Source organism: Micropterus salmoides, unplaced genomic scaffold, assembly GCF_014851395.1.
Source record: "Micropterus salmoides isolate LMB-PRFRI ecotype aquatic unplaced genomic scaffold, ASM1485139v1 Ms_hic_scaffold_23, whole genome shotgun sequence".
NCBI classification, from domain to species: domain Eukaryota; kingdom Metazoa; phylum Chordata; class Actinopteri; order Centrarchiformes; family Centrarchidae; genus Micropterus; species Micropterus salmoides.
This window is the reverse complement of record NW_024041484.1, coordinates 21475156-21489584: the sequence shown is the minus strand read 5'-3', so window position 1 is coordinate 21489584 and position 14429 is coordinate 21475156. Positions and strand designations below refer to the sequence as shown.

Sequence of the window (14429 nt, the reverse complement as noted above, 5' to 3'; positions counted from 1 at the left end):
AGCTACCTCAGCTTTAACAGGAGTGTAAAATTTCTGTCTAAATCTCTATCATGTCATATCTTCATGCCGCTCAACCCCACTCAAGTGTAAAACTCTGTGACAGCTAACTATTCTAATGAATTATAATTTAAGCTACAATCACACAGGAAACAGAGAAACTACACTGCTTAAATGAGTGAAATGAAAGCAACTGGGTTTAGGAGTATGACACATTTTATAGTAAATCTGAGTAACAACTTAAAAAAATTTGCTTTAGTTGTAAAAAAGGATTTGAAACGCCACAGATGGGCATGTAATGTGATTTTGTGCCACTCTTCTTTTTCTTCTAGGGATTTCTTAAAAAGTGTCTTAATTAATTGCAACAGCAAGTCTACAGGGCCAATTCTACCACCAAACTTAGTACACAGGGCTTGTAAAACATGTCGATTTGAAAGCACCTCATAACCAGCAATACTGCTCATACTTAATAGTATTACACATAGCATTTCAACAGAAAACCAGGGAAGTGAGCCACTTCTCTTTCTTCAAAGTATTTCTTTATTTAGAGGGCAGTAATACCCTCAGTTGACGTCAAGCCTCTTCCAGTAATGAAGGATACTTTGATGTAAAGTATGTGATATCATTTCCCTTTAACATGTTTTCACTCACACCATGTATAGTTAAAGACACACACATACCCACACTAGACAACAGCTATTGTATGTGAAACAGTGACCATGTTGAGGTCATTCAACTACAGCATTCCTGTGGTTTAGTGAGTAACCAGATACGGAATAAGATGACACATTGTTGAAATAACAAATGTTTCTACTACAACCAAGAGTCAGACAGCACTTTAAGTGCCCCCCCCCCCCCAAATAACTTACAAAATGACAATGAGCTCAACTACACAGAACAACCTTCTTGAACAGACTTTTGGCTACTGAAGATAGAACAGTGGCAACAAACCCTTTTAGGAAGTGTTGAAATAGATAGAGATAACACACTTGTGGTGGCCGACAAGAGTTTAAAAACCAGAAGACATAACCATCAATGTGTCTCTAAAGGACTAGTTACTGGAATAGGGTCCACCATGCTAACACATTTTCACTATGGAGAGCAGTGGCAGAAGAAATGCCAAAACCAGCATGTTGACTAGTTTGTTGAGTAGTCTCCACCTTTCTCTGTTAACTTATTAGCTCATTTCCCTTGTCAAAGTCATGATAAATCTCCTTTTACACAGTACAATTTTGCGCCTCTCATGTAACTTTAACCGCCGTTTTTACACTGGAGACATTTGGGAGTCAAGTAAGATTCATGCTAACTTTACCGTTAGCTAACCGCTAAATAGTTTCTCTTAGATAGGTTTTTAAAAACCCGGGTTGTCAACAGACAACACTTACCGCCGTTTTGAAGACATTTTCACATTCCTAAAACACTCTTCTGCGATTAACAGGAGGGATATCGCCCGTTGCAGTTTTTTAACAAGATGCTGGGATTTCTTAACCTAAACAAAGATGGCAGCCGGAAGTGACACACAGCGCGGACTTCTTTACTTCCCTTTAAGCAAATGCAGGGGGGAAAAACATATATATTGCATATTTTAAAATGTATATTTAACAAGACATTTTTAATTCATTGCAGAGATAATTATATAGAGTGTTACTATATTAATCATATTAATTTTTTACCAATTAGGGTAATGCAAGCAACAATTTGTCACTTCCAGCTACAATCTTTGTTTGGTTGAAACATAAATTTAGCGACTTAAAAAAACAGGTTAAAAAATATGCCAGCTGAACATCTGTCACCCCTGCTAAGTAGTGACTTGTGCAATCTGGGAATGTTCAAAACAGCAATAACTGTTAAAAGCTGGCGCTGTCTGTTAAATTTTGGCTTGTCCTTTAGACAAGCTGATGTTGTGCTGCAGCTGCTACATTTTTTGTTCTCCATAACAGACCATAATGGACTGCATTTAAAATACCAGTGAGAAGCAGAAGCTTTGTGGTAAGTTCCCAAGTAAGAATGCTTACATTGTGGTTGGACTATTCGCAATTTACTGGGAATCAACTAGGAGGTCTCTTTTTAAGTGCTGTGCAGGTTTATTTCATGTGAATATGATTTGATATGGTAAATTCCTTTATATTTGCCTCATTTCATTTACACAGTATTCACACCCCAATGGTCAAAACAAAACTGGGCCAAGCTGGTTTAAAGAGTAGCATTCCCATTCTCACTCAATTCATTATTGACCAAATATTACATTCCTCAACAGTTCAACAGTCAGGTTAAAGACAGAGAGTACACGCATATAATGATTTCACAGTTACACAGAACAAAAAATGTAAGTTAATCAGGACTTCAAAAGTTTTAAGACTGGGATGTTTTTTGGGCACACAAGTTTTTATAATTCTTTACTTACAGCAGTTCTTAGGTATCGCTTGTTTCTTGGGTAAGTTTTTTTTTTAAATACTTGGCATAGAAATAACTGGATGGCTATTGTGTAACTTCATAGGAAAAAAAGGTAGTTCATCAAATATGGTCCATATGAGTCCAGATAGAAGCATTTGTCAGCAGTACGGGGTTCACAAACCACTGTTGAAGAAACGCAGATGTCCAGTACAAATGCAATGTAACTGTTCAGAAAGATAGTTCACATAGTTCACACCTGATATCTTATCATTTTCTATCATGTATCCAATATGTTCAAGAAGGACCTGCATAGGCCACTGCAAAGGGTTTGATATCGTGATGGTCCTATAGTCCTGTGTTAGCTTTACCTTAGCTGTTTCAGTGCGGTTGAAACACTAAACAAAACTTCCTTCTTAAATGTCTGTCTGTAATGGCCTGTGAGGTCAGGTCAACCACAGTCTTCACATTTCAACATCAATAATCACCAAATTTCTGAACACATCTGAACTTCACACTTTCAATCTACTTCAAAGGAGATATGGGTTATTTTCTTGATAAGCAGGAGGCAACACGGTATCGTTATAGAATGATTTTTATATTATGTAACTGTGTGTTTCTAACATCAGTTCAGGAGGAGGAGAGGTTTTCATCGCCTCCCGGTGGTGCCGGCACCACTACTGCGGTTAAGGTTACGGCTGAGCTGAGGGAAGTGAACTGTCGGTGTTCTGGATGTAGGACCATAGAGACCAAGATTTCTCGCTGCTGCTGATTTCCTAGGCTGCTTCACGCTCGGGAACGGGGAAAAGACCTGCTGTTTAGGAGTGAAGGTGCCGGTGGACGAGAGTGCTGGGGTTGACGGCGAGGAGGACATATTAGATCTGGATGATGAGGAGATTGATGAAAGTGAGGGAGTGGAGGGGGAGGAAGTTTTGTAAAAGGTAGAGGATGCGGGAAGAGTGAGAGAGGATAGGCCATTAACTGAAGGAGCTGATGGAAGGGGTGCTGTTGGGGTGGAGGGTGGTTTAGGAGAGGAAAAGCATGAGGGACCGAGAGAAGCTGATGTAGGGACTGGAGACGGGGACGGACTCAGGGTGGAGGGTGAGGAAGGGATCTTAAAAGAGTGGTGAGATGGAGGTAATGCGATGGAGGGAAAGTGTCTGTCAGAGGCAGTGTTTCTTTCTGAACCTGAGGAATCAGACTCTTTATGTCTGTTTGAGGACGGCGGAGGAGGGAGAAGAGGGACTTGGGGTACAGGTTTAGACTCTGGTAGTGTGGGTTGTGTATCTGGGTTTGCGTTATTGGGGGAGGTCAGATTAGATTTGTCCTCTAGATCCAGGGAGTCCAGTTGCACCACAACATCTGCAACTTCTGCTTCTTTCATCTCATCTGCAACCTGTGGCACCTCTTCACATACTGACCCTGTTCCCAAGGGATCAGGAGACGGATACATGGAGGAGACACTTCCCTCATTCTGCTCCTCATCATCCATCTCATTTTCCTCAACCTTCCTCTCCTCTTCACCCTCCAATCCTGATCCCCCTTCTTTTTCCTCCACTCCATCTTCCCTTTCCTCTGAATCTCCAAAGCCCAGCTGTGCTCGCGCCCTGGCTATATTCCTTCGATGTACCCGGACATGAGCTCGCCAGGGAGACCCCGCACCTCCTGCAGAGCTCCCTGGAGATCCAGTACTGTTGGAAATCAGCGAGCTACAGCGCTGCCTGGCTGGGGAGCCCTGACTCTGGGAAAGAGAAGTAGGTCGGCAGCCTGGTAGTGTAGATGTGCTAGTGGATGTGAGTCTGGAGCCTCCTCTGCGTGGTTTATTACCCAGAAGGAGGTGGTTGATTACTGAGCTAGAAGGGTTGAGTTGGGAGGCCAGGACACGGGTGGCGGGGCACTTGTCTGGAGGGATGGTGAAAGGTAAAGGGACAGAGACAAAACCACATTAAAACAGACTTCCAATAGATCCTAGATCCAGGTCATAGCGTGAGCAGTGTCTTAGCATTTAACAATGAGGCTAGAAAATCTTATTTGAGATAGTCATTTCAGGACTGTAGGTGAATTGTATAATACATTTTTGACCATTAGAACTTTTTTAAAGTGAGTCCTACTAAGATAGATTTGTTTTGAACTGAGGTTATCTGAAATGAGGTGTTTCCAACCACGCTGTACCTTTAAGAGCTCCATTAACCTGACTACAGTAACTACTCAATACCATACCTTATATCACATTTAAACAAGATACTAGATTTAACTGGTACATTATACATGATAAATTTTGTATTTAGATAACAGTTTAAATTATTGGTTTTCCCATAAAATCTCTAAGGTCTGCAAGTAAGGATTCTTTATCTTTATCAATTATCTTGTATTATTTTTAATTATGAATCAATTATTCTATGAATATCAAAATATGGAGAAATGTTAAAAAATAATGTATTTGATTCAACATTAAAAAACCCAATATATTAAATTCACAGTGATGTGAAATCAAATTTGAGAAGTTGTAACCGGCAGTTATTTTAATAAATAACTGTATACCAAAAAATTGTCAGATTGCATTTGATTGACAGATTAAATAATTGTATCAGTATTACAGTCACCACAGAGCCATTTCTGTGTGATCATGCAGATGTAACATCTGTGTCGCATTTAGAAACACAGTCAGCTGTTCAGAGCAGCTGTTGCCAAAAGCTTAGGGCCTCCATCAGACACCAGAGGGCGTCCAAAGATTTTTTTTCTTTTTTTCCTCTGATGGATTTATCTACCAGGCCTCTCATAGAAGGAGACATACCGTATTTTGAACTACTGTCCAAATGAAAATTAAAATCTCTCATATTATATAAACACGCGCAGTAATATAGAGTATTTTGGCCTGTTTTCCAATGTCAGTAAACTATGTTAATGTAAACCTAAAAGCTGATTACTGAGCTTTACACAGTGTGTTCATATGAGTGATGATTAGCGTGGAAAGAGAGGGGTGAGTTTGTTAGAGTGTGTGCGTGCAGATGTTTAAATCTGAAAGGGAAAAAACATTAAATCTCACTGTAATACTGTTATACAAGCTTCACAAATCATATGTTAGCATGTGATGGGAGGAGCAACACATAGAAGGAATTAGAGGTTGTTAACAACAGGTTAGTGACAGGAGTTTGCCCAAATCAGAAAAAAACCTCCAGCATACACCCAAAAAAAACATGGATCATTCGCGATATCCAGTATAATTGGAGACACCTGTCACCACTGAAGACATCTTCAGCGTTTTATTAAATTAAACATAAGCTGATTCTCTACAGAATGATCAGTGCATTAAAAGATTTGTCATTTTTATAACTGGAACATGATGAAAATGACTGACATTAGCATATTAACTGTATCTGATGGACCTGTCTTTTGTACTGTATAGTGACAAGTGTCTCCAAATAAATATTTTACCATATAAAACCATCACCAGTTGTCCCAGCTACAGTATTCCCCACTGCATACCAAATGTGTTAAGTTAAATTAAATCAGCGCTCTCTAAATGCCAGTCAGAGGCTACAGTACTCATCTTATTTGATAACTGTTAAATAGAACAAATCTATCTGAACATTTTCATGATTTCAATGTAGAGTTACTCTACATTTAAAACTGTTTGCTCAGAACAATGCTCAACACTGCAGCTATCTTTGCTCTTTTGAAAAAATGAATCATACGTGTATGCACCAGCATTTTGAGAGCATAGAAAACCCTGAGTTATTCTGAGAGTGTTTAGTTACACAACCTGCAAAGGATTCAGTATTTTTGAGCCAGAAGTTCACTCATCCGATTTCCAATGTTTCCCCCCCCCCAGTGGGTTTCTCTTCAGTGTATCAACAAACTAACAAAAATTAGTTTTTTTTCTGCCACATTCATGCCAGTAAAGCATACTGAATTAATTTGAATTGAAAATATACCTGTTTACAATCGCACATAAAATTATTTAACTGTACAATGTTTGCTACGGACTAACTTGTGAAAATCTATTTTTTTGATTGCAAGAAACTTTATTTTCTTACTTTATCATAAACACAATGAAAAACATCAATTGGAAATCTGCCTTGAGAATGACAGACTTATGATTTGGTCTCCGAAAAGATTTCATGTACTCTACTATCCTCCTTAAAATCATTCAATTACTGTTATTTAATTGTGAATGAATCATTCAAGACCCTCAGATCAGCCCCAGAAAACCCAGTTTCAGATGACCCGTTGGGTCTGACACTAGTACCGTCAGTATGGTGGTCGATACTGTTGTTGTGTTTGTTGGGCTGCTCCTGAGGAACTCCTGCACTTGTGGCCACTTCAGGTCCAGGTCCTGCGAGTCACACATCATCGTCAAACATCCAATTCTGCTGCGCGCATGCATTTCTGTCTTTTTACCCAGTTAGAACCTAATCAGTGTTTGTTTCGCAATGCCTTACCCGGCGCTTTTGTTTTAATAAAGACTTGGACATTAACTTCCCCTTTCTGCAAACAGCATGTTAGTGTTAAAGCAAGTACTGAAGTTATTTCTATGGCCATGGCAGGGACGCTGGAAGTCAGTCACAGTTGGGGTGCTGAGGGGTCAATATATAATGACATGTATGTTTTTAATATTAATTTGAATGGCAATTTAACTCCCAAGGATGATTTTTCTAAATAAAATTGAATATTTTTGTTCTAAAATAAGAACTTTGTATGTTTTTATGAACAATAAAATCACTGTACCTGTCACCTACAAGGAAGCTGAGTTACTACATCCTAAAGAAGTTGTTTCCAAGGGATTTTACCACATTATAGGAAATTTTTCTCCTGGCACCCCCACTCCATTTTAATGCGTATTGCTTATTTATTGTGGTTAGGGCACTTTGGGAACCACTGTCCTAAAGCACTAGACAGTTATCTAATGACATTAATGTTGAAAACAATGAACAGAATAAGCAGTTATAGGTTAATAGTAAAAACAAAACAGTGGGAACTGACAGTGGCGGATGAAGTTATGATTATTACCCTTCCCCTCACCTGTGCGAATGTAGATTTGCATAGCCTGTTGCTGCTGCCGCCTTTTGATTCGTGTGTATTGCTTCTTCAGGGCGTAGATGTCGGTGCTCATTCTCTCCATCATCATGCTGTTGATTGCTGCTTGATGCTCTGCCTTGGCACCTCCTCCTCCTGCCCCCCCAGCTCCCACCGCTCCTGGGCTCAGCTCTGCGATGTTTCCTTGCTCTGCTCGCTGGTCTGGAGGTGGAAACAAGAAGAAACACCGATCAGGTCTCATATAATGTTCTGCACCACTCTTCTTCTACTTTCATTATGTTTTTACCTTGACCTTATTTCTACTTGTTTTTTTCATGACTGTGATTGTGGCTTTCAGACGCTAAGACTGACAGAAGAAATCAAGAGATTCAAAGATTAGAGTAAAGGGCTTTGGTTCAAAAATCAGAATGAAGCATTCCAGCAAAAAACACAAATCAGACAAAATCCAATGTGCCTTTTAAGCTTCTTTTCTTACTTATTTGTTCACCCAGTTCTGCTTTTATCCCCTTTAATCAAGAAAAGCTGACCACTCGAGACACAAAAACTAAGTGCCACATATAAAAGCCTCTTGATGCTATCAGGGGAATATGGCAACAGAATTCGGGGAGTCTATATTGTATTTATTTTATATTTAAAAGACCATGACTGCGACAGTGCATTCAGTCTGAAGTTAAATTTTTCAAAAGACTTTGGATCTGGATGAAAACAGACCAGCAAGCTGAGTCAGTCCAACCTGTTTTGTCCCCCGCTGATGGCATCATAAACAATATGCTTTTACACAAAAGCAGCCTTTGAAGACGAGGTAAAAGTGCATTTTGTTGAGACATGTCTGACATTTTCTTCACTGAATTAGTCCTTTTTCTCTTTAGCTTTACAGGAAAGGTCAGTGTGTTTTTTTATCACTCTCAGCAGCTCTTCCTCCTTTTGTGTTGCAAAGACCAAATCCAAGCCAGCAGCACAAAATGTAAATTGTACTGTAGAGGCCTGTAGCAGCTGGTTTAGTTTGTTTGCTGTAATTACACTGTTGTCTCAGAATGATTTATTGATGTTCATTTGCTCTCTTAAGAATGAGCCAATGTTTCCCTTTTGAATCAGGTCAAATCCATTTGTACTGAGATCTACTTAAGAGGTTAAAAGAAACACTAATTTTTATCTTAAGTCATTTTTAAATCTCTCTGGAGAGTGACGACTACTGCTTCAGATCTTAACTAGGTTTTTAACTAAATACCTCAGGCTGTTTGCCTTTTTTTCCTCCATCTTTGGAAGAGCTGTTGATGGAGGAGGACGTGGGAATGTGTCTGGAGGAAACAGATCAGAGAGAGTTTGTATTTTGAGTGAAATCGGGGGCAGAACATGAGGATTTGGGACCGTAGTTTGTCTTGAGCCACTTGGCTGCTTCTTCTGTACCGTCTCCACTGGCTGCCTTTGAAATCCTGTGTAGTAATCTATAGGGCTGCACTGACCTTTAAGATGTTTCTGGTATCTCTGCAGCTCGGGGGCCAGTAGGCCACCCAGGGGACCCAGGCAACCGAGTGCCGTCACCATAGAGTCTTCATCATCCATGTCAGCATCGTCATCGCTCTCCCAGCTTCCCAGACCACCACTAGCATAAGATAATAACCTCATCACCACTACTGCAACTACAACATGTTCTAATCACCACCGTTACACACCCACGTAAACTACTTTTTTTTTTCTTTCACTATAAAACAATTTGGGGACAGCTTTTGCTTCCTAGAAAATGTCGTAAAAGTCATGTTTTGCTTTGAATTTTCAGTTTACTTTAATATTTACATCCAGTGTTACTGAAATAAAACCACCATAACCTGTGGAGAGCTGGCTAAAGTTCAGGGCAGTATGTTAGTGAAACCAAATAAGTGGAGTGTTTTACACAATGCTTTTAAAATATATCCTTTAGAACAAACCTTCCATTGGATTTGACTGAGGTAGGGAACGGAGTGATGTTGTAGGTGTATTTCTCTCTCAGTTCAGCCAGTTGAGGGAAAGGAAACACCGCTATGGAGTAAACCTCCTGGTAGACGGAGAGGAGGGAGGAGTAACAGCACACATATTCATTTAAAAACATCACTGAAGAGGTTAAAAAGGTGCGAGTGGTTTTTTTAATCCTGTACCTGCATGAGTTCGGTAGGATCAATGAGGTTGCACTCCAGCATCTCCTGAGTGAGACACCCCATCGTGCTGTAAAACTCATCTGCTGTCTGACAGTATTCAATCCTCCTGGACAGAGACAAGAGTGAGGAAGACAGGCAGCGTTTATAAGGTGGTACAATGGAGACAGAAGGTGAGGACGAGACAATTAAAAATCAGGAAGCAAAAATCAAGACGGAAGAACACAGAGAGGAGGGAGGATGATGTACAGACATAAATATGCACATTGTAGATATTCATATTTAGTTTTCACATTAGGGTTACCCTGACATGTCACTGATTAAAAATCTGTTCCATTCAATGTCATCCACATCTATGACATAATATAATACAAATCAGGGCTGAACGATTAATCTAATCGCAATCGCGATAAAGTTGTCATGTGCAATTATATAACTGCAAAAAATGTGCGATTTAATAAAACAGAAAAGGTGTGGGAGACACTCTCTTCTCTGTGTGCGCTGCAGTCTGCTCTTTATCTCCGCCCACACCGGGCTCTTGCCTGTGGCTCTAAACAAACATATGGGTCTATGTGCAATCAGAAAAATGATTCATGAGCAGCGTGCGATTTTTACAACGTATCGTAACCCCCTCACACACACACACATTTCAAAATGTCAGTATTTTGTTCATTTTCCTTGATAATAAAGCAAGTCGACTCATATTACCATTTGTTCCATTATAATCGAATTGCTATATTGCCCACAATAATCGCAATATGACTTTTTCTCCAAATTGTGCAGCCCTAATACAAATTAATTATATTCTTTATTTAAGTCATTACCATTAAATGTAATTATAGTTGTAGTTTTATCATTGTTCTAGGTTTCAGTGGAATTTTTTTGTGTCTCTTGCCAAATTTGGTTACAGGGCTTTTTTCACAATTTTAAATGTTTGAGCACAAAAACTAGCAATTCGCACATTTGGACACGCAAATCAAAAATTTTACACAAGTCAAATCCTTATTTCAGTAAGTAATGGTCCACTCACTCTCCCAGTCTCTCCCAGATGGCGAGGGCGACCCGAAACAGCACCTCTGAACCCTCGAAGAAAACAGAGTCCCAGATCTTCAGCACGGTGGGCGCCGGCAGGCAGGTGGCGAACATAGTGAGGAACCACTGCATAGTGAACACGTTGGTCAGCGGAGGCTCGTAGCTGCCTGAGAGAAAACAGACTTGTTATTTGAGACGTCAGGTAAGTTATTCGTACAAACACACCTTGATATTATGGCACAGAGATATGAAAGTTCTTTTATCCTCTATGCAGAAAGGCAAAATAAGCTAATGACTTACAGACGATGCCATTTTCTTAAATTTATGCTCACATTAACACCAGCATAATTCAATAGTTAAAGCAGGGTCAGGTAACTTTGCATGCTGTTGGCACAGAATATTTATACCAGGTAGCATTTTTGTAAGCGTTGACACAAACACAGATTTATACCTCCAGCTTCTCGGTTGGCAACTTTCTGAAGGTGGTGGAGATGCTGAGACAGTCTCGGCAGCTTTAGACGTAGCAGGTCTCTGAACACCGCCATGTCCACTGACAGAAGGAGACATTAGACATTAGAAAGCTGTCAATATGACAAAAGTCAGATGGTATCAATCAAATCTGAAATTGAATGATACAGAAGTTTCATTGTCATTTTAATTGACGCTGTAAATGTTTAAATGTCTATTTTTTATCAAAATAAATTATCTTTTCCCCACAACTACCTCCTGAATCCCAAACTAAAACAATTATTTTATAAATTGATTGACTGCTGATTATTTATTTGATAATAATGTAATGATAATGTGAATAATATTTAGCACTACAAAATGTCAGAAAATAGTGAATAAGTCAAGCGTTGACACATCTGAATTGCTTGTTTTGCCCAATCAACTGTCCAAAACCCTAATTTATTAAATTTATTCAAAGAGAAGACTAAGAAAACCACTAAAAAAACAGTCACATCTCAGAAGCTGGAACAAGTGAACGTTTTGGCATTCTTGCTTAAATAATGCATGTTAAAATGATCAATTATCATAATTGTTCCACATTCATTTTCTGGCTAACCAACTAATGAGTGGAGTCATTTTTTAGAGGATATTTGTGCCCTCATCACTCAGTATCCTAACAAGAATGACCTGACTCTAATATATCCGCAGTGTAGAGACTACATATGTTACTGATAATGACTATAATAAATTCTGTACTTTTTTTGTACAATATTATGGAACTCTTGTAGTTTATATAGGTATAACATTTTGTACCATCTTCATCTTCTTGAATCAGCCTGTATGTGTGACACAGTATTTACCTGACAATGCTCGCAGGTTGTTGGCAAAATAACTATCGGGCAGCACTTTGTCAATCAGATAGATCATCACCTGCATAAAGAAGAGCAGAAAATGACAGGTTCAGTAAAGTGATTAGTTATTATTTAAAGAGCATAAATCAACACTGAAACTCCACCAGGAAGTCACCGTTTCTTTTCACTGTTCATACAGCATAAATTAAATTTAAGCATGAGGCCTTATCTTACAAATCAGCATTCATTTTCTCTGTCTCAGCATCTTAATAAGATCAATGTGCGTTTACCTTAAGTGCATCACTCTCATTGCCCTCTGTAACTTCCAGTATGAGTGCAGCCAGTACGTTGAATCCTTGGCAGTAACCCACAGTTTTATTCCAGCGGGCATATGCGAGCAGCACCCTCTTCAGCACCACCCTGTCCTGCTCCCCCTCCTGGCCACAGTAAGAACTGCAGCCGGTCCTATGTAGGTCCTGGACGTTAGAAGACATGTACAGTTTGGATTACTGTATTATAGGTCAGTGCAGTAACTGGATAGAGGGGTCATGCATTTAAGACCGAGACAGTGACGAGAAGACAAACACAGATAAGTCAATAATCAGACTTTGCCCTGTTGATGGAAACAGCCATTACTCTGAGTCACTGAGAAAGAGAAAAGAGCTGCAGGGTTTCCATGATGTAGTAATCCCGTTCTCTGACGCACGACCATAAGTAAACATCCTCTACCAGAAACTGCTTTTCACAGTCACATCAACTTTCAAAACACATATTGTTTGTTTTGTTTGTTAGAATACACTTACACTCAGTAGGATCAATGATTGCTATTGAATCTGAAAAGATATTTTTTGTGCCCATCTTTGATGCAAATTATCACTACTGTGCAGTTCCTGGAGGTCACTGTTCAATAAAATTGCTCAGCATAGCTCATCAGGTTCAGACTGTTGTGTGAAATAGCTTGAGTCTTTAGTTGAAATGAAACCATCTTATTCTTGGACCTCACATAGTGGTTTGTGCCAGAACACTTAGACCAATATTCTAGGATCACATATGACTATTAAAATTGTCTGTGTCTGTCAAAATATTCTGCACTCAAGATCCATTTCAAGGCTTTTCTAGAGCTTTGTTCAGTCGTCATATTTTTCTTATGAAGACTCTGAGATATGGTTGAAAGTTCAGATAAAAACTAGTGTGTGGACCAAGTTCAAGAAAATCAAAATATATATTTCTTTCTTTCGTATAATTTCTTAATCATAAACCTACAGGTCAACAACCACATTTCTGACATTAAGTATACTGTTAATTATGTGTTACTTATATGTTAACATAAAAAAATTATACAAATCTGATAAAGCCTCTGCAGCTAGGAAAAAGTGAGTAACCTCAGGTGAAAATCCTACATAAGGAACTAACAAAACCATGGCATATTGATAATGCCTGTGAAAAAGGCAAACTGGTTCTAATACTAAACTTTGATTAGATTCAAGACCAGTGCGCATGAATGTTTGTCATTAAGTCGAGAAATTGTTCTATTTGCTAATTGTTTTTTCTTCGCTGACAAAACTACAATTCTGGATGAAGACATTGGATATTTTTTATATATATAGTGGATTAAACTGCGAAGATATCAGCAGTTTATTTGCAAACCATGGGCAGCACATTTAAAAAGGACATCCTTATTCAAAGCTACGTACAATACATTACACTAATGATTGTAAAAATACTAATAATAATGATATAATAATAATGTGCTGCAGTACTATCACTTTACTAAAGTATTAACATGTTGCTGAACAATATCTGCATCACACTTCAAAGGACATTTATGCTGTTTCTATCGCTGCTTATCTACCTCTGCATCCTACGGTCTTCACCACTGAGAAAGCTAACTCAGGCCACACACTTTAAAAGCACAAACCCTCTGCATACACACACTGTACACACATTGATCTCACCCCACTCCCAACAGAACAATACGATAGGACTACCTTGACGATTTGGATGCCGAGGGAGTCATCGTCTGGGTTGCTACGCTCGTTAAAGGCAAAACGAAGCGTCTTCTCCCAGTCAATAGAAATACTGTGGAGGTACTGGTCTGCTAGTGTCAGCCAAACCTACAGAGAGATAAAAGCAGCAGATACACAAGGAACCACATTAATTGTAAAATTATATAAACAGCTAAACTAAACTTAGAGAAGAAGAGAACGTTAAATATCAGGACAATTATTCATCTTGATTTACTGTCCCGACTGAGTCATAGGAACAAATATTTAAACTTTCCAGCATATTCTCAGGTTTCTTTTTCCTCGAGCACTTGTGAAAGAGGATCTTTGTTCATAGTGATTCATTTTGTTTTGTAAGATCGGGAAAGAGACAACATTTCATTGTTCTTGTCCTCTGACAAGAACAAAATAATCGCTTGCATTTCCCTGCTCTGTCTTCCCTAGAGACAAGTTATGATGTGAGGTAAATGGAGCGCTGCAGACAAAGTGCCTCTGCATATTGTTCTTTCAGACTACGCAGTCTCTCTCAAGACTGTGGA

The 14429-nt window shown here is 39.1% G+C and overlaps 1 protein-coding gene across 5 annotated transcripts in view; it reads right to left on the bottom strand.

Annotated features, from left to right (window-relative positions):
• Positions 1-14429, bottom strand: part of tbc1d30 (TBC1 domain family, member 30) — a 72644-nt gene that overhangs the window by 43633 nt on the left and 14582 nt on the right. For 3 of the 5 annotated variants that reach the window (XM_038738580.1, XM_038738579.1, XM_038738582.1), the window contains 11 exons: positions 13876-14001; positions 12178-12363; positions 11897-11966; positions 11038-11136; positions 10585-10753; positions 9558-9663; positions 9351-9457; positions 8889-9028; positions 7411-7626; positions 6638-6724; positions 1383-4290 (listed from right to left, as the gene is read on the bottom strand). In XM_038738580.1, the coding sequence (XP_038594508.1) occupies positions 3038-4290; positions 6638-6724; positions 7411-7626; positions 8889-9028; positions 9351-9457; positions 9558-9663; positions 10585-10753; positions 11038-11136; positions 11897-11966; positions 12178-12363; positions 13876-14001 (2559 nt within the window). In that variant the 3' untranslated portion in view covers positions 1383-3037. The remainder of the gene's footprint in view (positions 1-1382; positions 4291-6637; positions 6725-7410; positions 7627-8888; positions 9029-9350; positions 9458-9557; positions 9664-10584; positions 10754-11037; positions 11137-11896; positions 11967-12177; positions 12364-13875; positions 14002-14429) is intronic. The other 2 variants (XM_038738581.1, XM_038738583.1) reach the window with 1 other exon arrangement.